Source organism: Anolis carolinensis, unplaced genomic scaffold (assembly GCF_035594765.1).
Source record: "Anolis carolinensis isolate JA03-04 unplaced genomic scaffold, rAnoCar3.1.pri scaffold_13, whole genome shotgun sequence".
Taxonomy (NCBI): Eukaryota; Metazoa; Chordata; class Lepidosauria; order Squamata; family Dactyloidae; genus Anolis; species Anolis carolinensis.
Window position 1 is genome coordinate 19,713,894 of NW_026943824.1, and position 14,505 is coordinate 19,728,398.

At 39.7% G+C, this 14,505-nt stretch overlaps 1 protein-coding gene across 21 annotated transcripts in view; it reads right to left on the reverse strand.

Moving 5' to 3' along the window:
• The window catches only part of mapk8ip3 (mitogen-activated protein kinase 8 interacting protein 3), a 61,916-nt gene that overhangs the window by 39,249 nt on the left and 8,162 nt on the right, over nucleotides 1–14,505 (reverse strand). For 5 of the 21 annotated variants that reach the window (XM_016997991.2, XM_016997995.2, XM_016997994.2 and 2 more), the window contains exons 4-10: nucleotides 14,402–14,496; nucleotides 12,279–12,302; nucleotides 11,644–11,785; nucleotides 5,715–5,958; nucleotides 4,979–5,078; nucleotides 3,942–4,060; nucleotides 1,224–1,316 (exon numbers count right to left, since the gene is read on the reverse strand). In XM_016997991.2, the coding sequence (XP_016853480.2) occupies nucleotides 1,224–1,316; nucleotides 3,942–4,060; nucleotides 4,979–5,078; nucleotides 5,715–5,958; nucleotides 11,644–11,785; nucleotides 12,279–12,302; nucleotides 14,402–14,496 (817 nt within the window). Of the gene's footprint in view, nucleotides 1–1,223; nucleotides 1,317–3,941; nucleotides 4,061–4,978; nucleotides 5,079–5,714; nucleotides 5,959–11,643; nucleotides 11,786–12,278; nucleotides 12,303–14,401; nucleotides 14,497–14,505 lie in introns of those variants that run through there. The other 16 variants (XM_008122130.3, XM_008122125.3, XM_008122126.3 and 13 more) reach the window with 9 other exon arrangements.

Below are 14,505 nucleotides of genomic sequence, written 5' to 3' on the forward strand. Positions count from 1 at the left end.
TTATGCAGGAAGACCCTATTAAAAATGGCTGCCATAATCTCTCCGTAGAGAACCTTATGCAGGAAGACCCTATTAAAAATGGCTGCCACAATCTCTCCATAGAGAACCTTATGCAGGAAGACCCTATTAAAAATGGCTGCCACAATCTCTCCGTAGAGAACCTTATGCAGGAAGACCCTATTAAAAATGGCTGCCACAATCTCTCCATAGAGAACCTTATGCAGGAAGACCCTATTAAAAATGGCTGCCACAATCTCTCCGTAGAGAACCTTATGCAGGAAGACCTTATTAAAAATGGCTGCCACAATCTCTCCGTAGAGAACCTTATGAAGGAAGACCTTATTAAAAATGGCTGCCACAATCTCTCCGTAGAGAACCTTATGAAGGAAGACCTTATTAAAAATGGCTGCCACAATCTCTCCGTAGAGAACCTTATGCAGGAAGATCTTATTAAAAATGGCTGCCACTACTTCGCTCCACCTCAAGTACTCTGTGACCTGCCTTATTCATTTTCACCCAGAAATCTGCATGATAAATCTCCTTGTCACCTGTCAGAACTGATCTTTAGTCCCTATTTGTGCAAGTATTGAGTCTCAAACCCTCAGCTATACCTGCAAGTCACCTTGAGGAAGGTAATGGACTAAGGAACTGAATTTGCAAGATGAAGAAACTTCTAATTTTCAATTCACAATAAGGATTCTCATTATTATTTACTATACTTTTACCCCGCCCTTCTCACCTAGGATGGGACTCAGGGCGGCTGAACAACATGGCCAATAATTCAGTGCTGTTTAAAACAATTACAATCTACTTTAATTATTTCACTGCATTGCCTGCCCTAAGCAAAGAAAGAAAGAAAATGTTCCATTCCACAGCATATATAAATTAACAGCATTTCCCCTCCCCCTCCCCCCCCCCCCCCAGTTTCCAAACAGGGAAGGCAGAGAGAGTGAAGGGAGGCTGCAAAAAGCCAAAAACCAAAGGCAAAAGCTTTATTGAGATGTAGAAGACGTGTGCATGAAGCAGAGGATGTTCTTCAGGTTTCAGAACTGGAGTATAAAGAAGGGCCAAGTCTGCAAAGCCAACTGTGATTGGACAAGAGCAGGGGAGTATCACATGTGTATACCCACATCATTTCATTTAAAATTAGAAAAAAACGGGGCAGGAAAAGCAGAAAAGAAGAGGAAAGAAATAAGGAGCTTGAACAGAGGAGAGATACACACCTGAGAACTCCCCTAAGGGCCATGTCCAGCGAAGCACAGAGAAACAGGAGGAGGGTGGAGGGAGTGTGGGGGGAAGAAAGAATCCATCAGTGACTGAAACCAACAAAATAAGGGAAAATCTGGATTTTTAAATAAAACAAAAGAAAATTAACAATGATCTTGCTGTTTCAGTGTCAAAAGGCATGAAATAGTAAAAACAGGACCTGCCATGACTGCAAATAGCATGAATCTACACAGGGTACACTCGGGAGTGAGGGATATGGAGAGGTCTGGTTTTCATAATGAGGTAAGGATCCAAGACAGGTTTTAAAAATCTTGGTCGAACCTTTCTTAAAATATTCCCCAGTATACTTTGGAATACAACTGTAGGCCACAGAGTTGATTTCTGGCTTAGTTTGATCACAGTGCTTGTTCTAAAGCTGGAAACATTATGACTACAGTTCCCAAAATTCCTCAAACAGTGGTCATGTTGGTGCAGATTCTGGAAGCTGTAGTCTCCCCAAATTACTTTTATAAGCTTAGCAGTTTATTTAATAAAACACACATACACAATATTTTGCAACCAGCATTCCATGATGTAAAATTGAACTCTTTGGTCTAGCATTTCCCAGCCCGGCACTTTCCAAATGTGTTAGATGAAAACTCCTGGAGTTCTCCTCCAGCATAAATAACCTTCTGGCTGGGAATGACAACACAACCCACTTTCACTACAGCATGATCTCTGAATATTCAAGAATAGGGGAACAAGCTGGAATACTTTTGAGGCCCAGCAAGGTACATACAACCTCATCATCCATGAACCATGAGCCAGGTACCTGATCTCCAAAACATAGGAAATAGTCTTATTTCCAGTACAATGGTTAACATGTGTAACCCAATACATAATAATAATAATAATAATAATAATAATAATAATAATAATAATAATAACTGAACTGGATTAGATGGCAGTGTAAAGTGAAGGCGATGTCATAGAGGAATATTATTTAGAATGCCAAGGTAGATAATCCAGTTTAAAGGAGATATTGACAGATGTGCCTTGGTATTCTGGGTAATATTGTTGTGTGGCAGGGGTTTGAGTGTAGACTGCCACATAATGGAGTTGAAATCAGACAATCTGTATTTTCTAGGGACAGTAGTCTGGATGAGGCCCAAATGCAGTTTGTCTGTGCCCTGGGATACAGGCGTGGGCCAACTTGGGCCTTTGCTGCAGGTGGTTTGGACTTCAACTCCCAGCATTCGTAACAGCCTGAGTCCCTTTTGTTTTTTCTCTCAGAAGCTTAAGGTGTTAGGAATGGTGAGAGTTGAAGTTGAAAACAGCTGGGTGAAGAGTACCTGGTCGCCTGTTGTGGTTGTTGCTGTTGAGATTGTGTTGTTAGTGTAATTGTGTTGTATCTTACTTGAGGCAGGGATGATTGATTGTGTTGGCAATTTTTGAGTTTGGAGGGTTTGGGGTTTTGTTGTTTTGTGAGTCGCCGTGATGCCAAAAGCCTTTTATATATATAGATTATCCCCTGAAATATTTGTTAATCTCGCCTACAGATATATAGGCATGCATTTGCAATCCCTATGTACTTATATATCTGTTTCTATCTATATACATTAATTTTATATATGAATTTTCCCCTCATATGTTTGCAGGTCCTTGCAAATCCTATATACATATAGATCCATGTACAGTAGAGTCTCACTTATCCAAGCCTCGCTTATCCAAGCCTCTGGATTATCCAAGCCATTTTTGTAGTCAATGTTTTCAATATATCGTGATATTTTGGTGCTAAATTCGTAAATACAGTAATTGCAACATAACATTACTGCGTATTGAACTACTTTTTTTGTCAAATTTGTTGTATAACATGATGTTTTGGTGCTTAATTTGTAAAATCATAGCCTAATTTGATGTTTAATAGGCTTTTCCTTAATCCCTCCTTATTATCCAAGATATTCGCTTATCCAAGCTTCTGCTGGCCCGTTTAACTTGGATAAGTGAGACTCTACTGTACCTGTATATTTGTATCCATATATGTACATTATTTAACCTATTGATGCCTCGATTAATGTAATTTTATTGGTATCTATTTTTATTTTGAAATTTACCAGTAGCTGCTTCATTTTCCATTTTCCTCGGCTTATACTCGGGTCAATAAGTTATCCCAGTTTTTTGTGGTAATATTAGGTTCCTCGGCTTATATTCGGGTTGGCTTATATTCGAGTATATACAGTAGGTATGTAAAATAGGTATATAAATCCAAACATTTACTGAGAACAAATCAGCATTTGTAAGGCTTGCTAAACAGGCTGATCTTTATGTTTATGAAGTACAACTGAAGTATCTTCTGCAGTCTATTGTAAACAACACACAACACATTATGTAAATGTCTAAAACTGTCACTAGATGATGTTCAGAAAACTTTCTCCAGTGCCAAATTTTTGGGACCCCAACATTGATATAATCCTTCAGGACCTCATTTGGGGGCAGGGCCCACAGTTTAAAAAGCAGTGAACTAGATCATTTGTCTTTGTACTCTCTAAAGAAGGGACAATTCAATTCGAGTTATAGTTTTATGATAATGGAAAAGTATTAGGTTAGAGACACTTTATCTACTTGAAACTTGAAACCAAAATCATTGTCTTTCAGCTTAGACTACCTCAAAAGAATGTTGTGAAAATGAGCAACGTAATAGTTTTTAAAGCACCACTTTCTCGGGCATGCTTTACCTAGCAGGTCTGCTCCTTCATCTACATCCCCAATGGCTTCCGAGCCCACTTCCGTAAGTTCAGTATACAGCGAGTCAGTGTTGATGCCAAAGGCTTTGTTCACAATCCCCTGGGTAGGGCTGTTGGAGAAATGCAACAGTAATGTTTTTGTCTCGCAATATGTCTGTGTTAATACTGGAAGATTTTCATTGTTTTCTTCAAATTCCCAACCCAACAACAACAACAACAGAGCCTTATCTGTATTCCAAGAAAATCATTTCATGTTAGGAGAATGTGATGATGAGAAATATGGGCCGGGCTGTGGCGCAGCTGGCTAGTAACCAGCTGCAATAAATCACTACTGACCGAGAGGTCATGAGTTCGAAGCCCAGGTTGGATTAAGCCCCCAACCATTAAATAGCCCGGCTTGCTGTTGACCTATGCAGCCCCGAAAGACAGTTGCATCTGTCAATTAGGGAAATTTAGGTACGTTTATGCGGGAGGCTAATTTAACTAATTTACAACATCATAAAACTGCCAGCAAAACACGAGGAATGGAATGAAGAAGTACAGACACCAGTGGACAGTGAAGCAACAGCTCCCCCTGTGGCCGGAATCGTGAAGCTGGAAAAAAATGTTAAATGCCTCTGTGTCTGTCTATATATGTTGTTTGTCTGTTGGCATTGAATGTTTGCCATATATGTGTTCATTGTAATCCGCCCTGAGTCCCCTTCGGGGTGAGAAAGAAGGGCGGAATATAAATACTGTAAATAAATAAATAAATGAACACGGAGGAGGGTGAACATAGGGAAGCAACCAAACATGTAGCTCTCACCTACAGCATTAAGTGGGAGAGACCAAGAAGGAAATATGCAGACAAAAACTTATAGGCAGAATAAAAAAAGCTAATCAATGTGGTTTTTTTCTACTGATTTTCTACTTCATACTATGGTTTTCTAGACCATCTTTGACTTGGCAATGGATACCATAATAGTCAGGCCAGGCAAAATCCAAGGAAGTTTATCGAACAAAAACATCTCCAGAAAAACGTCTCTGACCTGTTTCCTGTGCGCTCCAGTCTGGGATCCTGGCATGTCTCCAACTCTGGAGTAGAGTCAATATCTTGGAAATCAGATCCTTCATCACTGCTTCCCATGCCTGTAGGATGCAAAAAATAAACAAATAAGGGATACATTTGTGATACTGGAATGTTCTGGAATAACACTTACACAACCTGATCAAGGGGACGGGAACCATAAACCCAATATATTACATAGATCATTTCAAGCTAGATAAGTCTTGTGCAGTATATTCAGGTCCAGTAAGGTGGCCTTTTGCAGTTGACAGATCATTATTATTATTATTATTATTATTATTATTATTATTATTATTATTATTATATTATTGTATGACACAGCAAACAAAATAGATATTCTGGATTTCGTTTCACAAAACCACAAGTCGAACACTTCCCAAGTGTCTAGGACTGTGTGATGTATTTTTGAATGATGCACGCAGATCTCAGCAGGGTGGCCTCCTGCAGTTGGCAGATCGTAATTTTGTCAATGTCTATTGTTTCCAAATGCCGGCTGAGATCTTTTGGGATATTATTATTATTATTATTATTATTATTATTATTATTATTATTATTATTATTATTATAGGACAGCAGCAGAAGTGGCAGCAGATAATATCGAATAATCAAAATCTGTGAATGTGGTACCCACAAAAGTGGAGGGCCTATTGCATTTTGAAACAGGTTCATGTAAACAGGCTACATCATGTCAGGCATACCTATGCTCACATTTCTTGTCTCCTGGACCACCTGGACCTCCATATTTCGACTGTTCCGTTTCTCCCGGGACCGCTTGTTGTTCTTTGTTGTGACGTAGTCATTCATGGGCTGAAGGCTCTCATTTAGAGGAGTGACCGCAGCAGAAGGAACGGATGAGGTGGGTGTGTTGGATTTCGTTCCGGTGGTGCTTGGTGTCGCAGCTGCAGAAGACTGTCCGGATTCAGACATTTCATCAGGCGGGCACTAGTGTACAGTATTGTTTGGAGGGGTGTAGGACAGAGAAGACAGGAGGAAAGGAGGAAAAGGCATCCAAAGGTATTAGGGGTTTTTTTCCACTTAGTGGCTGCTTTATAGCATTGTGATATATGAAAACTATGCATACTGGAATGGCAACAACAAAATGAACAACCGAGGGCAGTTTTGCATTGTTCAATAGTAAAGAGAACCTTTTGGCTGTTCATGGCTACATTCCCCAAATGGAAATCTGTTAGAAGCTGGAAGCTAATGTAGTCAAAATGGATGAAGTATGATAGAGTGTTTTCTCCATCCTTTTTTGGACTACAACTCAAGCAACCTCCTTAATATGAGGGGGTAAACAGAACATGTGGCCATTCAAATATTGTTGATGTCCCATCATCCCTGACCATACAGCTAAAGCTTAGACCAGGGTTCCCCAAACTTTTGAAGCAGAGGGCCGGTCCACAATCTTTCAGGCTGTTGAGGGGCCTAATTATCATTTGAAAAAAAAATACAAACAAATTCCTATGCATACTGCACATGTCTTATTTGTAGTGCAACAACAACAACAACGAAAGAACAATACAATATTTAAAAATTTTAACCAACATAAACCTATTAGGATTTCAATGGAAAGTGTGGGCCTGCTACTGGCCAATGAGATAGTCAAGTTAATTAGGATTGTTGTTGTTGTTGTGTGCCTTCAAGTCATGTCAGACCTTGCCCGAGCCTAAGTCTAAAATTAATTATTTATTTACTGAATTTATTTACTACATTTATATCCCACCCTTCTCACCCCAAAGGGGACTCAGAGCAGCTGTATGTACATACAATATATTATATTATTAGCATTACACAATATTAGCATTATATATTACTATATTGAACTATACCACTATACTATTATATAATATGTAATATTAAACATATAATTAATATTATTATATGGTATTACCATTATTATTATATTGTATAACATGAGATTATTATCAATATTATATGTATATACAATATATTATATTATTAAAACTGATATAAAATATTATATTATAAAACTGAGGGTAGGGGCCAGGTAAACTACCTTGGAGGGCAAACTACCCCCTGGCTTAGACCAACACAAGCTGCAGTTCAACAGCCTCTTGGAAAGACACAGGCTCCCTAATCATAGCCTACATTCACCTGTCAATCTGTTGAGATGCCCACAGCCAAATTCAGCTGAGAGAAGATTGCAGGTTGCCCACCAACTTGAATATGAGAGAGAATGTAGCTCATGTGGCTATGCATTTCGTTGTCAGTTCATTCTGGACAGTAGAAGAGACTGCTCTCCTCTGTTCCTCAAACATTCCCTTCTAATAAAACCAATTACTAACTTGGTGAGAAGGAATTACTGCTCTTCCATATGTTTTGGATTTCAACTCTCACCATTCTGCATGGCCATCAGTAAAAGATTATTGAAATTGGAGTTCATCTCTCTTGGAATTTCACAGGTTCCCTGTGTCAAGAATACACTACTGATGTAGCGGATCAGTGTCCACAAAAGGTTACGCTAGAAATTTCTCAGCCTCAGAGGTTCTACAGGATTCTTTTCTACCTTTCTGCATTGAAATAAATCAACACAGCTATGTCTTTCAATAAATAGCTACACATTTACTAAAGTTTTTTGAGAAAAATTAAAGAAAAGCATCACGGGAGATTTGACGCACATTGTGATGCTTGTATGACACATGAATGTAATTATAAAGGATATATAAGCAAAGCCAAATCTACAAAGCTCACCTGGTGCTAGACTTTTGATATATTGATATGTTTTTTTTATCATTTGAACGATTATTTATAACTGATATGTATATGTTTTTATAGTTTTATAAGTGTGTTTTACTATTATTGTTATTGTCTGAATCTGGCATTGAATTATTGCCATAGTCTGTAAGCCACCCTTCAGGGGTTAGAAGGGCGGATTATTAGTACAGTAAATAATAATAATAATAATTTTCCACTTCTCTCAGCTACCCTTCTCTGAAATGGGAGGAGAGGCCTTCCTCAAAAGACCAGATAGAGAACTGCTACCTGGAAAGACAGCTGAGTAGGTTATGAAGAACACCCATTATGATTGTGTAAAATTTACTAAAAATACAGCAAGTGCTTCCAGATAATGGTCCAATTGCTCTTTCCCAAACAAGGAATTTAACAGGAAGAAAGCATCCCAGAAAGAAAACATCTTCCCTTTGGAGTACTCCCATATCCTCCCCACCAGTTTGACCACTTTGTTCTTACCATAAACACAAAATCACGAAGAAAGGAAAGAAAGAAGCACTGCAGAACCTGGTAGTGCTATGATAAGTTTGTCTGGAGGCCTTATCAGTTAGAAGGCCCGGGCTGTGGCGCAGGCGGGAGAGCAAGCCAGCTGCAATTAACTGCAATGAATCACTCTGACCAGGAGGTCATGAGTTCGAGGCCGCTCGGAGCCTATGTTTGTTTGTCTTTGTTCTATGTTAAAAGGCATTGAATATTTGCCTATATGTGTAATGTGATCCGCCCTGAGTCCCCTTCGGGGTGAGAAGGGCGGAATATAAATGCTGTAAATAAATAAATAAATAAAACACTCCTACTCACTGAGCCATAAAGGCCCCTGATTGGCCCGAAGTGGCACCTCAGTTATGACTGGACACTAGTTAAGGGTCTTATAACTTGTAAGAGGTTTTAATAGCCTCATCCCTGCCAGTTACGCTCCATAGCATCCTTTCCCGGTTAGACTACAACATTCCTCCATGGCCCTGCCTGGGGAGAGGGAAAATTGGACCTTATCATTGGAACCTTCCTGAGGGATGGCCCAAGACGGGACAATTCTAAGATTCAAGATACACATGGTCAGCTCACCTTGTTCGACAAAAGGGAATAGGGTAAAAAAAAAAGAGTCACAATTTAATCGGCTTGTACAAAAGAGCGGAAAGGGAACACAATGGTGGAATTTTAAGGAGAAAACACAGATCTTGGCAGATGATGGCATGGAGTAGACAGCAAAACAGATGGGCTCCTGAGCGTTTTTTCCCTAATCCATTGCCATTCCAATGAGTCAGTTTAGCAAATCTTACCACCTGGAGCAAACACAGCCATGCTGATTGAGGATTATGTAGTCCAACACATTTGGGGTGCCAGGTTTTGGTGGCTGCCCTATTGTGGCAAAAACGTTTGAGCTGTCCCTATCTCTATTTATATAACAATTGCTATGAAATTCAATTGGGTATCTATATTATGATTTCTCTTAATGAGATTAGAGGTAGGTTTCCACCTATCCAGCTCCAACAGTACTTATACGGATGATGCTGGACTGTGGGCAAGCAGAGGCTACTCCTGGAAGAAAAGGGACTCTCTTTTATTGAGCTACCTTTGGAAACTATATCCAAACCCAGCCAATTAAAGGTTATTTCTTTGAAGAACTTCCAGAATCTCCCAAACAAATGAGAATATTATACTTCAAAAAATAACTTTTGAAGGGTCCATCATTGAGTACATAATTCTCTGACTACAATGTCAGCTAGAATTTTGCAGGGCACAAACACACATAAGCAGCAGCATGATGATGAAGACTATGTAAAGATACCTACTTAACTCTTTGCAGCCATACATTTCTTAAAGGCAACATGCCCAGATTTGAAGAAAAACACAATTTGAAGTCATGTATATGTACGGTTTTGGTCTAAATACGTAAGTGTGCCATGTGCAAAGCTAGAACTACAGAAAGTTCAAACCGTTTGCCCTTTTGGAAAAAAAGGTGCAGGATCTTGAGAGTTGTGTATCTACAGTTTGATTTATTATACAGAATGAAGCAAATTATATTGATAATAATATTATAATGTAATACAATATAATAATAATACACTATTATAATTGCATATTTATATTACATGCAATATTACTAATCATATTGCAATATAGTGGGTTTTTTTCGTGTCAGGAGCAACTTGAGAAACTGCAAGTCGCTTCTGGTGTGAGAGAATTGGCCGTCTGCAAGGACGTTGCCCAGGGGACGCCTGGATGTTTTGATGTTTTTACCATCTTTGTGGGAGGCTTCTCTCATGTCCCCGCATGGAGTTGGAGCTGATAGAGGGAGCTCATCTGTGCTCTCCCTGGGTTGGATTCGAACCTGGCAGTCTTCAGGTCAGCAACCCAACCTTCAAATCACAAGGCTTTAATCCACTAAGCTAACCGGGGGCTCCAATATAGTGGTTTAGTACAATATAGTAATATATAATGCTTATATTGTGCTATATTAATAATACAATATTTTGTATGTATATATAACTTGTAAGCCACCCTGAGTCTCATTTGGGGTGAGAAGGGCGCGATATAAATGTCGCTAATAAATAATAATAAATAAAGTCTGTTGAAAGAGGATGCTAGTAGGGAAAGGGGCAATTGCCAAGCACAGGAGGCAGATACTTTGAAAAATATGGCCCATATTGCATGTTTGGAGCTACATAATCAATTAAAGCTCTCCCATTAATCAGTGGTTATAATGCAGAGCAACAGGAACAAGAGCCTCATGCTTCTTGCAAGATATGGCTTGAACCTCACAGCAGCTGATAAGAATGCATTTGCTAGGAGTCTCACAAAACTGATCAGGAGTTACTTGGGGGAGGGAGATGGTGTTCCAGAGGGCAGAGAGATACAATATAATGGACAATGCGCTCAATGATCCAGGGGAGATTGGGTCAATGGCGCAAAAAGCCAATAGTAGGAAAAAGGGAGAAAATATCAGCCAGAGATAACCACACATGTTTTAAATGCCTCTACACTAAGAAACTGGATGAACCTGAACTCTCAGAAGAAAGAAAATATGATTTCACAGGCATCACTGAAATATCTTGGGACAAATCTGATGATTGGAATGGAAGTTTGTGGTCTATTAAAATCCCCAGGTCCTTTCCACACATACTACTTTCAAAGCATGTATCATTCACTGGTGCAGTTCATTTCTTGACAGCACACATTTGTCAACAGAACGGACCATTTCACAAATGGGTGGGGCTTCTTTCATTAGTGGCTTTGAAATAGAAGTTGACTGAGGTGCAAGAGAGCTACAACAGCAGAGAGACAGGACAGATCATGTTTGAAGCCCCTTCCAACTCTGTTATTCTTTGCCAATATATCTTCCCTGCTTTTTGTGATTTTATGCCTCAACGTCACAGTAATTGTTGTTGTTTCACAGTAATTCTCTTTGGCTCTAGGCACAGCTTGGAAATGAGTTATTTATAGTTAGCTTCTTCCCAATTAATTGGAAGCAATGAACTGATATTCTAATTACTCGCTTCTTCCAACCTCCCTTTTGTGGGCTCACTAAATGGTGGAAGAGTAATATCAAGTGATAGTTTGTGCTGTGTTCCCCACAGGTTTTGTAGCATTTAAGAAGGATACTCAATTAAATGAACTAAAATTATTTCATTATGAACTATTTAGTAGTTCATTTCATTAACTTTAGAAGAAAGTAATGTTAGGATTTAAAACTCCAACTATAACAGCAACTTGTAACAGAGACTAAGTAACTTTATAAAGTAACATTCCCAGCTCTGACTCTAGTGAATGTCCAGCTATAGCTGCCCACCCTTAGAAGGGAATATATCTTGGCTGCAAAGGGTTATAGAGACACATGTAGGAAGAAAGGCCTCATTTCCATGATGGTGTTAAAGGAACCTTGTAGCTGGAGTTGGCCTGCAGCTGGCCGAGGTCACTGAAGTGCCAGTGGTCCACTGCGGGGATGATCTTGCCCCCACCCTGCCCACGTACCATGTCATCTGTAAGGGGGATGTTCAGAGAGTTAGGACGCCTCTTCACACTAGAGCAAGAAAGCAGAAAAGAGAAGGAGGGAGAGAGCAAGGGTAGGAAATAGTCAGAGAAAGCAGCAAATCCTCAAAATGGAGAATGCATCAAAACAACCCGTCATAATGAATACCATGCAAGCTATTCAGGGGCATCTGTACATTTCCATATCAATGTGAACTTAAGGCCTACAAGCTCTCTAGCTTCCCAAGGGCAGGAGTAGCTGAGAAGGCCCACTCCTGTGTTTCTATCAAATGTACCAGGAAGATGTTGGAATCTGGGCTGGCACATCGAGGAAGAGATTGATATGGAAGCCACCAGCTGCCCCACTTTAGAGAGCAAAATGTAGTCCATCCCTGCTCTTAAGAAATGAAAAAACAGACTGTCCCAGACTGTTCCATTCACCAGTTTGACGCAAGTCAATACAGAAAAAGAAAGAGAAAGGAAAAGCCAACAACAGAACCTCCAATTGCCTCCCAGCCCGCTATACACAGCTGCCCCCAAATTACCTTTTCCTCCATGACTGGCGGTGACTGACGTGACAAACAGAAAACACCCAACACAAGAGAGGTCACGCACAAGAAGCAAGACAAGAGAACAACAATCATTAGAGTGCAACAATCATGCAAAGACACCTACACATGTAGTCCTGTGCTCAGAACCAAATGCTCACTTGAGCAGAGATGGAGATGTTGACATGCAGACTCATAAACATGCAGTGGGTCCAAAAGACAACAATATTTAAAATTGCATCATGTCGCTATCTCCTGATTAAAGATAGTGCCTGTTTCCTCAAAGGTACATTAGCAGAGGATGCTTTGCAAGGATCAGAAGTGCTCAGGAAGCACATTTAAATATATACAGGTGTATTTCCTCCAGGACTGCCTCCCTACTTTCTGTCTCAATGGCAGGAGGGAGTAAGCAGCAGAGGATTCTTCCATATTTAAGGGGCTACACTATAGAATGAATGCAGTCTGGCACCACTTTAAATTTTATTTATTTATTTTATATACCGCTCTTCTCCCCCATCTTACACAATGGTAGAATTAGATGCCACATATAATACAAATGTAGTAAAACCAAACATAAAACACAATTAAAAGCCGGTATCCAAATCAAAACAATAAAAAACCATGTGACCATTACAACAGGGGCAGTAGAATTGAGCCAAAGTCAAAGTCAGTCCGTGTTCGACTTTATATTAATCCGCAGAATCCATCACGTCATATCAACTCATAAATGCCATAACTCAATGCTATGGAATCCTGGGATTGTATACCAGCAGTATTTGGAAAGCTGGGTGGGGGCTAGGAAGAGAATAATAGAAGCCAAGAGGAGACTGCTTCTGCCAGTCTCCTACATATGAAGAAAAGAGTGTAATAGAGCTTCCAAGTTATGCTGTTCCTGATAACTGATCAACCTGCTGATGTTGGCATGATGCCATACTAAAACAAATAATTCTATTAAAATTGTAATAGATGCCCATTTAACATATTTACAGCTTTGAAAAAGTGAATTTTCGAACCTTATCATCTTAAGCATGACCATTCAATATCACCTGAAGAACAAAGAAGGGGTGGGCCCACTGCATGGAAAACATGGCCAAATGTTAACAGAGGACAGGAAAACAGGCAGAACTACTCAACACATTTTTTTGCCTCAGTGTTCTCCCAAAACTAAAACAGTGTTCAAGCAGATACAGTAGGGGAAATGCAGCACAGAACAGGTAAAGAGGCGGCACAGAAATATCTAGCTTAGCTAAATGAATGAAGTCTCCAGGAAGAGATGAATGGCATCCAGGGTATTAAAAGAACTGGCAGAAGTAATCTCAGACCCATTGTCAATTTTCTTTGGGAAAATTAGTAGAGAACAGGAGAAGGTCCAGCAGATTGGAGTAAAAATTTCCAAAAAAAGAGAGGACCCAAATAATTACTGTCCAATCCCCCTGATGTGAATACTAAGGAAGATTCTAGAGCACACCACTGAAGTCTTTAACCTAACAAAATGAATTTCAACGAGGAGAAATGTAAGATACTATACTTAGGCACATATATCATATAGATAACAATAGTATATGTGAAAAGCATATAGGGGTCTTAGCAGTTCACAAGCAGAATATGAGTCTACAATATGATGAGGCAGCTAAAAAGCCAATGCGATTCTAAGCTGATTCAATAAGAGAGTGATGGAAGTAATAATACCTCTCTATTCTACTTTGATCAGACCACAGAATACTGTGGTGCAATTCTAGGCATCACAATTCAAGAAGGATAATGACAAACTGAAATGTCTCAGGAGAATGGCAACCAAAACAGTCAAAGGTCTGGAAGCCACTGATCCCTGAGGAGTGGTTTAGGGAGCTGGGTATATTATAACTATGGAGAAGAGAGATATAAGAATCATGTTTAAATATTTGAAAAGGATGTCATCTGGGGACTTTTAAATAGAGGACAGATGGCCACATGTTGGGAATGCTTTTATTCGTTTATTTCTTTCTGCAAAGCAGGGGTTGGACTGGATGGCCTTTTACTACAACTCCCAGAATCCCCATGGTTCTTAATGTGTAGCTTTGCTCGACTCTATTTACAAAACACTTAAGCTCTTTCTGGGGAAAATCAGGATACAACCCTACCTCCTCCCAGGTAGGCCACTGTCATTTTGACTGTTTCCAGCAGCAACCTGCTGCAGTTTGGACCGCTCAATGTGTTCCACGTAGGTCTGGATCATCTGCAAAAG